The 10,930-nt window shown below is 60.7% G+C and overlaps 1 protein-coding gene across 25 annotated transcripts; it reads right to left on the bottom strand.

Annotated features, from left to right (window-relative positions):
• Positions 1 to 172: 172 nt before the first annotated feature.
• Positions 173 to 10,364, bottom strand: DPF1 (double PHD fingers 1). Of its 25 annotated transcripts, none has more exons than XM_087876196.1 (12): positions 9,633 to 10,364; positions 7,946 to 8,106; positions 7,383 to 7,490; positions 6,388 to 6,515; positions 6,074 to 6,163; positions 5,144 to 5,222; positions 4,689 to 4,820; positions 3,008 to 3,058; positions 2,251 to 2,313; positions 1,381 to 1,493; positions 1,082 to 1,163; positions 173 to 989 (listed from the first exon to the last, which is right to left on the bottom strand). In XM_087876196.1, exons 2-12 carry the CDS (start codon positions 8,028 to 8,030, stop codon positions 919 to 921), a joined length of 1,002 nt encoding a protein of 333 aa, XP_087732322.1. In that variant the 5' UTR covers positions 8,031 to 8,106; positions 9,633 to 10,364; the 3' UTR covers positions 173 to 918. The 25 variants fall into 25 exon arrangements, 24 of the variants coding, with proteins under 24 accessions (XP_087732322.1, XP_087732319.1, XP_087732320.1 ...); XM_087876193.1 differs by having other exon boundaries at positions 2,251 to 2,370; positions 9,633 to 10,355; XM_087876194.1 differs by having other exon boundaries at positions 2,251 to 2,370; positions 7,398 to 7,490; positions 9,633 to 9,837.
• Positions 10,365 to 10,930: the final 566 nt, after the last annotated feature.

Genomic DNA, 10,930 nt, shown 5'->3' on the forward strand with positions numbered 1-10,930 from the left:
GGGGATCCCCTCCAACCTCAGCTCCTAGAGGGGCTCAATGTTCAGGTTCTCCATTGTCAGGGTGCCTGGAGGACCCTGACCGAGGCTGGAAAGGGGCTACCATTCCGATAGCCACCCCCGGCCAGTATTTGCCCTCCCATTGTCGCAAGTGGGGCAGAGAGAGGCAAAGGCAGCGATTCTGACCACATTTAATGTACGTAACAATCCAAGCACACAAAAGTTGCAGGCAACGGAACAACACAGCTACACAAGAGGTTGGCAGGGCAAGGCCCCCACAGGCCTCTGGCTGCTCCCAGGCGTTTCTGTCCCTGGAGTAGCCCACCCACCCTATTTCAAGGCTGCCCTTTTAAAACTTTCTTCTCCCCCCACCTTTAAAATCATAAAGAGACCCCCCCCCTCAGCCTTGCAACAGCTTAGTGGTTACCACCCCCCATTGCTCTTGGCTCTCCCTCCCCCAGCCCAACCCCCGTCCTGCCGGCTGGTCCCAACTCTTGTCAAAGGCCTTGCACATTGCTCCCATGGGCAGGAAGGGGGTCCACAGCCAGGATGCCCCCCCTCCCCTCCAGGTAGCCAGCCTCTGGACTTGCAAGCAAAGGCAAACAATTTCATCACATGCATCAGTCTGGAGGGATGGAGCTTCCCCCCCACTCCCACCAGGGCAGAGGGGCTGGTCTCTGTCCCCCCCCCCGGCGTATGGCTTTGTGTGGACTGGCCCCATTGGGGTGGCCTAGGTGGAGCCAGGAGGTGGCAAGTGCCAGTCCCCACTACAGGAGCCTCATCAACATTTTGGATGCCAGACCTCGATGTTCCTCTTAGTGATGAGTGAAGGTCCTGCACTGCTCCCGGGCATGGCCTGCAGTACAATTCCAGGCCCCCTGGAGGGCCTTGAGGCTGGCAGGGGGGCCTTGAGGCTGCAGCCTAGGTCAGGGTGATGTAGGCAGAGGCTTTCTCTTTCAGCTGCCTCAGGCACAGATGGCAGCTCCAGCTCCCTGCAAGCCAAAGCAGCCGGGGATCACATCCTGGCCTTCTCAGCAGAGGGAGTCCCCTCCCTGCCCTCCCCAGCTGGCTGGGGGTCTCTTACCTTCAGGGGGTTCAGCCATCGGTGGACTCAGGCAGTACATGTGATAGCCGCGGTCACAGTCATCGCAGAAGAGCAACTGGTCCTGGTGGGGAAGAAGGGGCCGCCACTGAGAGGCTCATCCATCTGGGATCCTGCTTCAAGGGGCAGGGGAAGCAACCCTCCCCCCCATGGCCGCCCTGACAGCCTGCCATCGGCCTAGGAAAGTGCCACGCTTTCTGCAGGCCACAGCGGGCAACTCCAGGCAACCCTGCAGGGGGAACGGAGAAGCCACGATTGCTGTCCAGCAGCAGCTCACGTACGTCATTTTCTGAAGTGCCACAGAGGCTGCAGCTTTTGCACTCGATGCATTGCCAGCGATAGGTCCGCACAGCGGCCGTCATGTTCACCGTGAACTGCAGGCACGACGGGTGCCCTGGGGGGGGGGGGAAGAACCAGCAGCCTCTGAGGTGGGCAGCTGCCTCCGCAACGACCTGCGAGGCTGGGCTCCCATCCGGAATGGCCTCCAAGGGCCAGCCGTCCAGCAGGGGAAGCTGGAAGAGCTTTGGGGAAGGACCGTCGCACACACAAAACCCCAACTCCAGCCGTCCTAACAAGCCAGGCCCTACGGCTTTTTCCACACCCCACCAGCAGAAGACCTTAAGGCACCTGCAGGGACCAGGGATGCTCCCCCCCCTCTATAGAACCGGTAGTAAAACTGGCGGGAGGCTCTGCCCACTGTCATCAGAACGCTTCTGTGCATGCGCAGAAGAGCGCTCGCATGCGCGCGCGGCCCCGTTGTGAACCGGTAGTAAAGGTAAGTAGAACCCATCCCTGCTGCCCCCCCTCATGTTCAAGTGGTGCCTCTGGGCAAAAAGGACTCTGCTGGTTGGGCATCACTTGGTTATTGACCGGTGGCAAGGAGGCTTCAGAAAATACATCCGATCATGTACCCAATAAAAGTGTTGGGCATATTCAACATGCCAAGCCACAAACATGCCAGCCCTAGCAGGGCTTTAGCAATCCCCATTTGTTGTGCTGTGTGTAGCCACCAAATTCCCAACTGCCACCCTATTCCCTCCCTCAAAAAAGGGGGAGCAAAGTTTTGGGCTCATGGGTCCCCAGGAGACCCCGAACTCCTTTGCTGCATCATGCCCACAGGTGCCATTTGGCCAGAAGCTGAGCCGGCTCACCTGAGCGTCCACAATCAGCACAGGAGATTAAGTCCTCCGGGCAGCCAGTCTTCTTGGAGCCGCCTAGACAGAAATCACAATAACCATTTGGTATGACTGTCCCATCCGGAGCTTTCTTAGCTGCAAAACAGCAAGGAGAGGTCGAAATCAGGCGTGGACCCACACGCCCCTCTGTCTTCACACACACACACACCCCGCCGAGGGGGGTCGCCACATCCAGCCGGCCACAAGCGCGCTTGCTCGCTCACTCGCTCACTCCCAAACGGCTCTCCCGGGGCTGGAAGACGCTCGCTCCGGCCTCCTGCGCCCGGGTGCTTAGCAAGCACCTGGCTGTGCATTGTAGAGACCCAAAGGGAGCAGACATCCCCCTCCGCGCCCAGCTCAGGTTTCTGCCAGCAGCTGCCACCCAGGCACTCCTCGGGCAGCCTGCATTGGTAGGTGGGCACATCGCAAAACATGGCAATCGCGCAACTGCCTCACGGAAGCCGCCTGCGTGGCTGAGAAAATGCTGCCCTTCCGTGGTCTTCCGCTCTCTCCCCTTCCCTGCCGCTTTTCGGAGGATCCCGGAATAGTTGGGAGGCTGATCCCAAACGGAGACTTTGGGCGCAGGACAGACAGGTGGGAGCGCGCTTCCTCTCACCCTCCCCACGACTCTGGAGAAGCTCCTGAGGGACAGGGGAGGGGAGGCCGCACGGGGGTCCCAGGCAGACCCCACGTTCCCACGCCTCCAACCTCTCAGCACTGTTGTGGGATTTACCTGTGTGCCTGCGCTGGTTCTCTGGGACCCAGTTCAGTTCTTTGTAAAACTCTAGAGAAAGCCAGAAATGGCAAGAAGAAATGGAAAAGAGGGAAATAAGCATAGAAAAGAAAAAAGAAAAAAGAAAGGAATATATTTGATTTGAATCGGGGAACCAAGCCTGGGAGGGGCGTTTGCTTTCTCCGGACCTCTGGCCTGTCAGAACGAGCAGGTGAACGAGCAAGGAAGCGGATCTCCCGAAAGAGCGGCCGAGCTGCTTTGGGGGAAAACGGGGGGCCGTGAGGCGTGGGGCGGGAGGTAGCTTTCGGGCGAAAAGCAGCCCAGGCGGTGCGAGCGACCGACTCCGCGACCGGCGCTGGGAGAGAGAAAGGCAGGTCTCGGCCGAGGCGGGGGGGAGGCAGCAGGCCCCCCCGGCCCCTTTTCTCAAGGGACGGCGGCTCCAAACAGCCCCTTCTCCCAACCTTCGGGCTGCTTTGTGCAGACTGCTCCAGCGACGGCGCTGGTATCTCCATGGCAACCACCAAGACTGGGGAGGGGATGTCTTTGTTAGGGAGGGGGAGGTCTCTTTCCCTCCCCCTCCTCTTCCCCCTCCCCCTCCCCTCAGGTCTGGGGAAGGGATCAGGAGAGGGCTTCATCCGGGGCACCCACTTGCAGAGCCTTTTCCCCCTCCCCCTCCTCCCCAAAAGGAACGGGGGTCCCATTTTTGCAGCCTTCTCAGAGGAAGGCTCTTCCACCCCATCTGGCCTCTCCCTTCCCTGAAATTCATCCATACGCGCACACACAGACAGACAGACAAGCGGAGAAGCCTGAGCTCTGTTCCGAAGCTGTGCAGGCATCTCTTTGCACACTCAGCCCCCAAGCTTTCCTGGGGAGGCAGAGGTTTCCACGTGCATATGTGTGCAACCTTGAATGCTTCCCCCCCACCCCCTTGCCTTTCCAGCTCCCATTCCCAACCAGCCTCAGTCTCCCCCAGACCCGTCCCCCCACTCTTGGATAAACCCAAGCTGGAAATCTTCCACCTGCCAAGTTCGCCCACCGTGTTTCCATGGCAACTGCATCAGGGTGGGAGGTTCTCGGAGCGGAGCCGTCCCTCAGTGGCGGATGAGCAGGGAGGGGGGACTTTCTGGGAGGGTGAAGTGGCTGCCTGTCTGAAATGTGCCAACTTTGGAACCTAGACCCCCCCCCACCGCAGTCCAACACCTCCAGTTGCTGCACTTTCACAAAAGACAGCAATTGCAGCTCCACTGGGGTGTAGGATGTTTTCCTTCGTGGGTGGGGTGGCGTCTAGGGCGTTTCCCCCACAGGAAGGCCTGTGAAACATCCAGCAAAGGAGGCTGGGACCTCCACACCCTTCAAGGCAAGGAGAGAAGGGCAGCAGGGATGGAGATTGGGCCAGGGGCTTTCCTGGGCGGCTGGGAACTCTGGCAGGCCCTGGAGCTGAGAGCTTTCCTGTGCAAGGTGGGGGCTGCAGATTGCGGCCCCTTCCCCAAGAGTTGTGCTGCTGTCCCTCTGGGGGCTCCCTGGGAGACTCTCCCATCCTTTAAACCCAACTTGGGAAGCTGCATCCTGGCCTTGCCTTAGCATGCACCCCAGGCTGGCTCCCCCACTCAAGGGGCTACAGGCAGGCTGCAACCCTGGCACAAAGGGCAGCGGAGGGGGGGGGACGGGATGGGACACTCACGTTTGTGGTTGTTCTTGCGGTGGAAGGGCAGGGTGTGCCGCTCCGGGCCCTCCTCGCCTTCCTCTTCCGCCAAGTGTGTGTGCGTGTAGTGGTAGCTGAGCCCAGGACGGTTCTTGTAGCGTTTCCCGCAGACTGAAAAGGCCAGCAAATTGCTGAGGAGGCATCCCAAGTAGCCCAGCTTCTCTGCCATCCTGGAAACTGCAGGCTTCTCCTCTCTCCTAGGTGGTTTTGGGAAGCTGCCAAGGGTGCCCCCAGAAGGCCCTACGGGGTCATTCTCCTGGCCGCCCTGAGCCCGCTCCCCCTTCCTCCCCCCACAGCCTATAATCAGGGATATCGGGTGGCCATGGGGGCTCATGACAGAAGTCAGCCTGGTGGGACAGGCCCCACATAATACACCCCCCCCAGCCTCAGCCCAGAAATCACACCCAACCCTCCCAGAAGGAAGCCGCACTCACTGTCACACACGTAGGGCTTGTCCCGGTCCTCCATCAGGGCCGCCTCTGGCCTCTTCCGCAGCCCTCCGATCCCGTAGGCCTGCGTGGGGAAGAAAGGCAGTGAGACACTCCCAGGACTCTTAAATGGAGGCAACTTTCTAGAGTTGCCTCATGAGCACTGGTGGGTGGTCTGTGGGGAAAGACGAGACACATGGTAGACCCTCCCTGCACAAGCATCTCTGAGTTTTTTGGGGGGGTCCCTCACCCCACCTTCAGCTGTGCTGTCACCCTCCCTGCTTTTTGGCTAGAGGCTCCTTGCCTGGGTGGGGGGCTGCCATCTGATGTGCCACCTGCTGTGAGGAGGAAGGAACTCAGGGGCTGCCCTGGTTGGCAGAGGCCTCCAAGGCGACTGCTAGCCAGGAGCCCCTCTGGTGGGGGCCCTCCCCCCTTGCCCAGGCTAGCAGCTAAGGACACCCCCAGGCTCCAGGAGCCCCAAAGGCAGCTGTGGCGGAAGGCCTTGGACTGAGGTAGCCCCTTTCGGTCAGGTGGGCCCTCCCCAAGCAGCCAGTGAGGTGGCCTGAGGAAGCCCACTGCCTCCTGATTGGAAAGCCTGGAGCTAGACTGCATCTGTTGCTGGAGTTTCTGCCAATTATCCCAGCAAACAGCTGCGACTGGTGGACGGGGGTCTCTCTTTCGACCCTGCCTGAAAATAGTCGGAAAGCAAGCAATCTTTTTCTCTCCAGCTTTCTCATTGGTGAAGATCATATTTTCTAAGATGTAGAAAACATATTGGGTTTCATGAGCTGGTCAAAGCAAATTTAATGGCTCTGAAGCATGTGGGGGGCAAGGCTCAGGCTTATTACGCCTGACGTATTTTTCTTGTCAGCCAAAGGTGCCCCAGACATCCCCACTACCTCACCCGCCCTGCTGCCCAGTGGAGGCCGGCCTCACCTTGCTCTTGGCTTTGTTCTTCCGCCGGGGGACGTCCTCCTCCAGATCTTCTGGGTCCAAATCATGCAGGAATTCGCCAAGAGGAGCCTTCTGTGAGAAAGGGGAGGGGGTGCATCACAGGGTGCTCCCCCCAGGCCCCGGGGGAGGCTCAGCTGAAGGGCCTGCAGACACTCAAACCAGGAAGCTGGGGGGGTGGGACAGCAAGGAGACCGCCCAGATTCTTCCCTCATCCTTTATTTATTTATCAAATTTCTATACCGCCCTACTCCCGGAGGACTCCTGAGGGCCTGGGGGGTGGGGATCCCGGCCCTCACCGGGCAGTCTAAGATCAGCTCTTCCTCCTTCAGCTCCGGCTTCTTATCTCCCGTCTCGGCACAGAGCAGGGCCTCCAGGACGGGCCCTTCTGGGAGAGAGGCCTCCTTCTTCAGGGGAGGCTCACAATCTGGGGGGAAAAGCGGAGGATGGGTCAGACAGAAGGAGCCCCTCCTCTGGTCTTCCTTGTGGCACTACCACCTCCCTCCCCTCCACTGGCCCCAGCTGCTGCTTCCTGCCAGGGAGATGCTTCATCCCAGAGTAACACCTGGCATAATTCGCACCCAGAACCTCCAGAATAGCACAAGCTCCTGCTCACTCCCGCTCCCCAGGCCTCCTGCTTCTGGCCCCTTCCTCTTCCAAGGTAAGGGCATCCTCCTCCTCCTCCTCACACACAGTTATCCCCAAGGGCTTGACCTGAGGGGGAAAAGCAGTTTTGCCCTGCCCCCATCCCTGGCAAGCTGGAATCCCCTGCCCATGGCTAGTCCAGGGCTTTGCAAACTCTGAGGATCACCTCAACCTGTGCAAGATGGGAGGCCAGAGACTGCAGGCAGCAATTCCACAGGCAGGAAAGAGTTAAAGTTGTCAGGAAGGGAACTGTTTTCAATGGTCTCCTCACTGGCAGCTGCTTTAATTTTGTTTGGTGACCAGTGCTCCTTCTGAGGAATGGGCAGCTCCGTAAATTTGTTTAATAACTAAATAATCTGCCCGCCGCTTCTAAGCAAGGCTGCCCACTTACCTGGCAAGCACTTGATGTGTCTTTTCATAAACCATGATTCAAAGCCAAGTTCTGATCTGATCTTTCCAGAGTTCCCGTTTAGCCATAACCCGAATCGGGTCTGTTTTACTTGGTTGGCAATTGGCATCTTTCACCACTCTGAAGGCTTCAGAATCCCAGCAGCCATTATTTGCCAGGCAGCTGCAGAGAAGGCCTGCTCGAGATACGGCACCCGCCCAGGGCAACACTCTCCGCCCCCCCAGCCCCCCAGCTCCTTACCAATCTTGAACTCACAGGGCCGCAGCCGTGGGTCCTCCAGGATGTTCAACCGCCGTCTCTTCCGCCAGCAGCGAGCTGGGTAGGTATAGATCTGACCGGGTGCCAGGCCTGCAGGAGAGACGCCCACAATCTTTCCTGAACTTGGCAGGAAAGTAGGGAGGGCAAGCCTCCCTCCCCTGGCATCTGAAGGTTGGCAGAGGAGTTTCAACTCTGCCAGGCCCCTGAAGTGGAGCAGCCTCATGGCATCTGGGGGGAAGCTGAAGGGCAAATAGATTGCCATGCCTCCTGGCATGGTGTTTGGCATGAGGGGAGTCCTTTAAAGGCAGGCTGCATTTCTCTCTGCTCTTATTCCACCATTGAACTCAGCCCATCCTGATGCCCACGGAACTTAGGAAGGAGAACTGATGCCCACCTACGGGCCTCTCTGCACATCAGTTTCAGGCTCCTAGTCCTCATGAAGTCAATTTGTGCTTCTCTCTCCTCCCCCCAGCTAGGCACTCGGCTCTTGTGGCCCCTGGGGGAGGGTCAGCATTACGTACAGTGCCCAGCGGGCATGTCCGCACCTGGGCCCCGGTGGGTCTTCTCCATCCAGATGTAACAGTTGTTCTGAGCGACCCCTGTCTGCGAGTCCAGGAACGGCAGGCGCATGCTGCGCTCGGCGCACAGGCGGGCGTTGTAACTACGGCAGTGCTCGATGGCTTCTCGGTAGAAATCCTCGCCCAGGCTGCAAGAGAAGGCCCGGCCCTTAGCCAGCACGCCTCGGCCGCCCGGCGCGGCTCACACAGCAGCCCTCGGGTCAGAAGCTGCCGGGAGCCGAGAAAGCGGGTCCAGGGATTCCCCGCAGGGGCTGGGGAAGGCTACCGCCCGCTGCAGCGTGGAGAGAGCCCGCGCCCCTAGAGGTGGCAGGGCATGGGACCCCCGTGTTCCCTCCCACCGTCCAGGGAAAACAGAGCTGGTCCCAAAGTGGAAGAGGCGATGGCCACGGCTGGCCCGGGACCCAAAGGGTGAGGAGGAGACCATTTGCCCCTGGAAGAGTCCCCTCCCCTGGGAAACCAACCCGAGAGACCCCACCCCAGAAGGGATCCGGGCACTTTGTTCCTGGCCAGGCAGCGTCTCGGCTCGAAGGCACCGGCTGGGGCATGACATCAAGCGGGCCTCTGCCCATCTGTTAGCCCGGCCCAGGAGTGACCGGGGGTGCGGGATGCCTTCAGTTCCTCCCACGGGGAGGCTGAGCAACTCCGGCACCGAACAATGGGGGAAAGAGCAGTAGCGGACCCCACCCCGGCAGCCGGGCCGCCTGCTGCTTGGGTTCGCCGTCGCGTCCTGTTGGGGAGACCCCCGGCACCTGTTTCCTCGGGCACACCTGTACCGCTGGCCCTCATACAACACGCGTGCCTACAGACCTCCACGCGGGACACCGGGAAGGACGCCGAGACCAGCCCACGCTGGTGCCGATCCGCCGAACGCGCAGTCACATCCCCGCGGGGGCCTCTCTCAGATGCCTCCCAGCCCCAAGTGCCCTCCCCGTGCCCATCTGTACTGCCAGCAACCAGGCAGACCGAGCCTCTCGCCCCCCCATCTGCCCCCTCCCTCCTCCTCCTCCTTTCGCCAAGAACAGCTGCCGGAACGGCTGAGCCCCCGCCGCGCGAGGGGAGGGAAGGGAGACTCCAGTCCTCTCCCTCCCCCCATTTTGCATCCTTGCCCCTCGTGCCTGCCGGGGAATCGTGCCACCCCCCAGATGTGGGGCACTCACCATTTGATAGACTTGTGCACAGCTGTGGCCATTTTGATACGGGAGAAAATGCCTCACCCAGCCTGGCTGGGCTGGTGGGAGAAGCCACGGATCCCCCTTTCTTTTCTCTCTTTCTTTTTCTTTTTCCCAGCCCCCCCCCCCCTTTACCTCTCACATCGGAATATACTGTACAATTTTATTCATTCTCGAGCAGCTTGCAGCAAGGGGGGCCAATCACAGTCCAGCTCCTTTGAGCCCGGTGCACCATGGGGAATGTAGTCTCGGTCTTACAGAGGACTTCTCTCCTCCACATACACACGCAGACACTTTTTTGGCATTAATATTTTTCCCCTCCTTCCTTTGCAAGCGCTTTACCCGCTGGGGGTGGGAAGCAGGCAACTGTCACAAGAGGACTTCAACTCCCACAAGGCCATGCGTTTGACAGTTGGGAGACCCACCTCCACAGGGAGGGAGGGAGGGAGGAGATATTAAAAAAATGGGAGAGGGATTAATCTCACTGTAAATGGCATTGCTGCAAGAAGCCGCCCTTCCTTGCCGGTTGCAGCGCGGCTTCGGCTCGGGCGGGCGGGGCTCTCGGCGCGGAGCAGAGACCGCCAAGGCCGCAATCCGGGGATGTCGAATCGGCGCAGGCTACAGGAGTTAAACTAAGTCACCGTCCCTGGCTACGGAACCGATAGGGTGCTCCCGAGCATGTGCAGAGCGCTTCCAGGAATGAAATATCTGGGGTCAAGGGGCAGCGGGGCCGCAGAGCTTTTCCGCTCCAGGTCGAGCAGCCCCGCAGTTTCTGCCCCGCTCGGCGACCTCCACCCCATTTCCTCAGGCCCCTTTTGGTCCTGCCGAAGAACCGGGGGGGGGGAGGGGAGGGGGCATTCTACTCAACTGAGCCGCAAACGCCCTCGAAGGACCTGCCGGGGAGGGGGGGCTACTTCAACCACTCCTCTTTTGGCCCTTAGCCGCGGTGAGGGTTGGGGCCGGGGCAAAGCCTCCTCCCCCCCCCGCCGGTCGCTAGTCCCCGAGGCCAAGCCGGTGGGCAGAGCAGCGCCCCTCCTGCCGCTTCGCCGTTTGCGTGGGCGCAGAGAAGAGCCTTGGCCACCGGGAAGCCGCCTCCTGCTTTCCGGGCGAAGGCCTGGCCGGCAGCCCCGCTTCCTGGCACCAGCAGGAATCCGCCCTCCGACTCCTTCAAGGAATGCCGCCGGCTGAGGGACGGCGACCCCCCGCCCGCCACGCTGGGCATAAGCGTCCTCCTTCCCGGCGGCTGCCGGTCCCTCCCCTCGCGAGGTTCGTACAAGAGCCCTGCAGGTTTTGGGGGGCGGGGCAGACACCCGCACGGTGAGAGGCGGAGGTCTGCGCCCGCCGGCATCTCTGTGCAAAAGGCGACTGGCGCGCCTCGCCTCCCGAGAGCCCTTCGGCCGCCCGGCTGCCTCGCGCCGGAAGGGGCGCCTCCTGCCTGGCCGCTCCTCCGCTTGGCGGTTTCGCTCTTCCTTCGTCCGCGGCGCTCAGCGGAGAAACGGGATTTCTGCGCTCGGGGCGCCCTTAAGGCGGCCTAGCGAGGTCCCGGGGCCGTTGCCTTGAAGCCTTGCCGCCCGCAGCCAGCCTGCCTCGAGTTCGATTTGCGCTAAAACTCCGGGTTCAGAGGCGACGCCCCCCGCCGGCTGTGTTGCGCCTGGCCCTGCGGGAGGGTCGTAACACGTTGCTAAAGTGGAGAAGGGGCCAGGCCTGAGAAACCAATACCAGGCTGGGTGTGCGATAAGACTCCCATCCACGTTTGTGGGCACCATTGGCAGCAGCAACTCCA

This window comes from Pantherophis guttatus, chromosome 10 (genome assembly GCF_059756535.1).
Source record: "Pantherophis guttatus breed Tessera chromosome 10, ASM5975653v1, whole genome shotgun sequence".
Classification (NCBI taxonomy): domain Eukaryota; kingdom Metazoa; phylum Chordata; class Lepidosauria; order Squamata; family Colubridae; genus Pantherophis; species Pantherophis guttatus.

Bases quoted from the DNA above. Each gene is read 5' to 3' on its own strand.
- DPF1 (XM_034438320.2), bottom strand. From the start codon at position 9,167: ATGGCCACAGCTGTGCACAAGTCTATCAAATG. The intron at 6,164-6,387 runs GTGAGGGCCGGG...CCTTTCTCACAG, and splicing joins AGCTGATCTTAGACTGCCCG to AAGGCTCCTCTTGGCGAATT. The intron at 3,059-4,688 runs GTGAGTGTCCCA...GGCTTTCTCTAG, and splicing joins CCGCAAGAACAACCACAAAC to AGTTTTACAAAGAACTGAAC.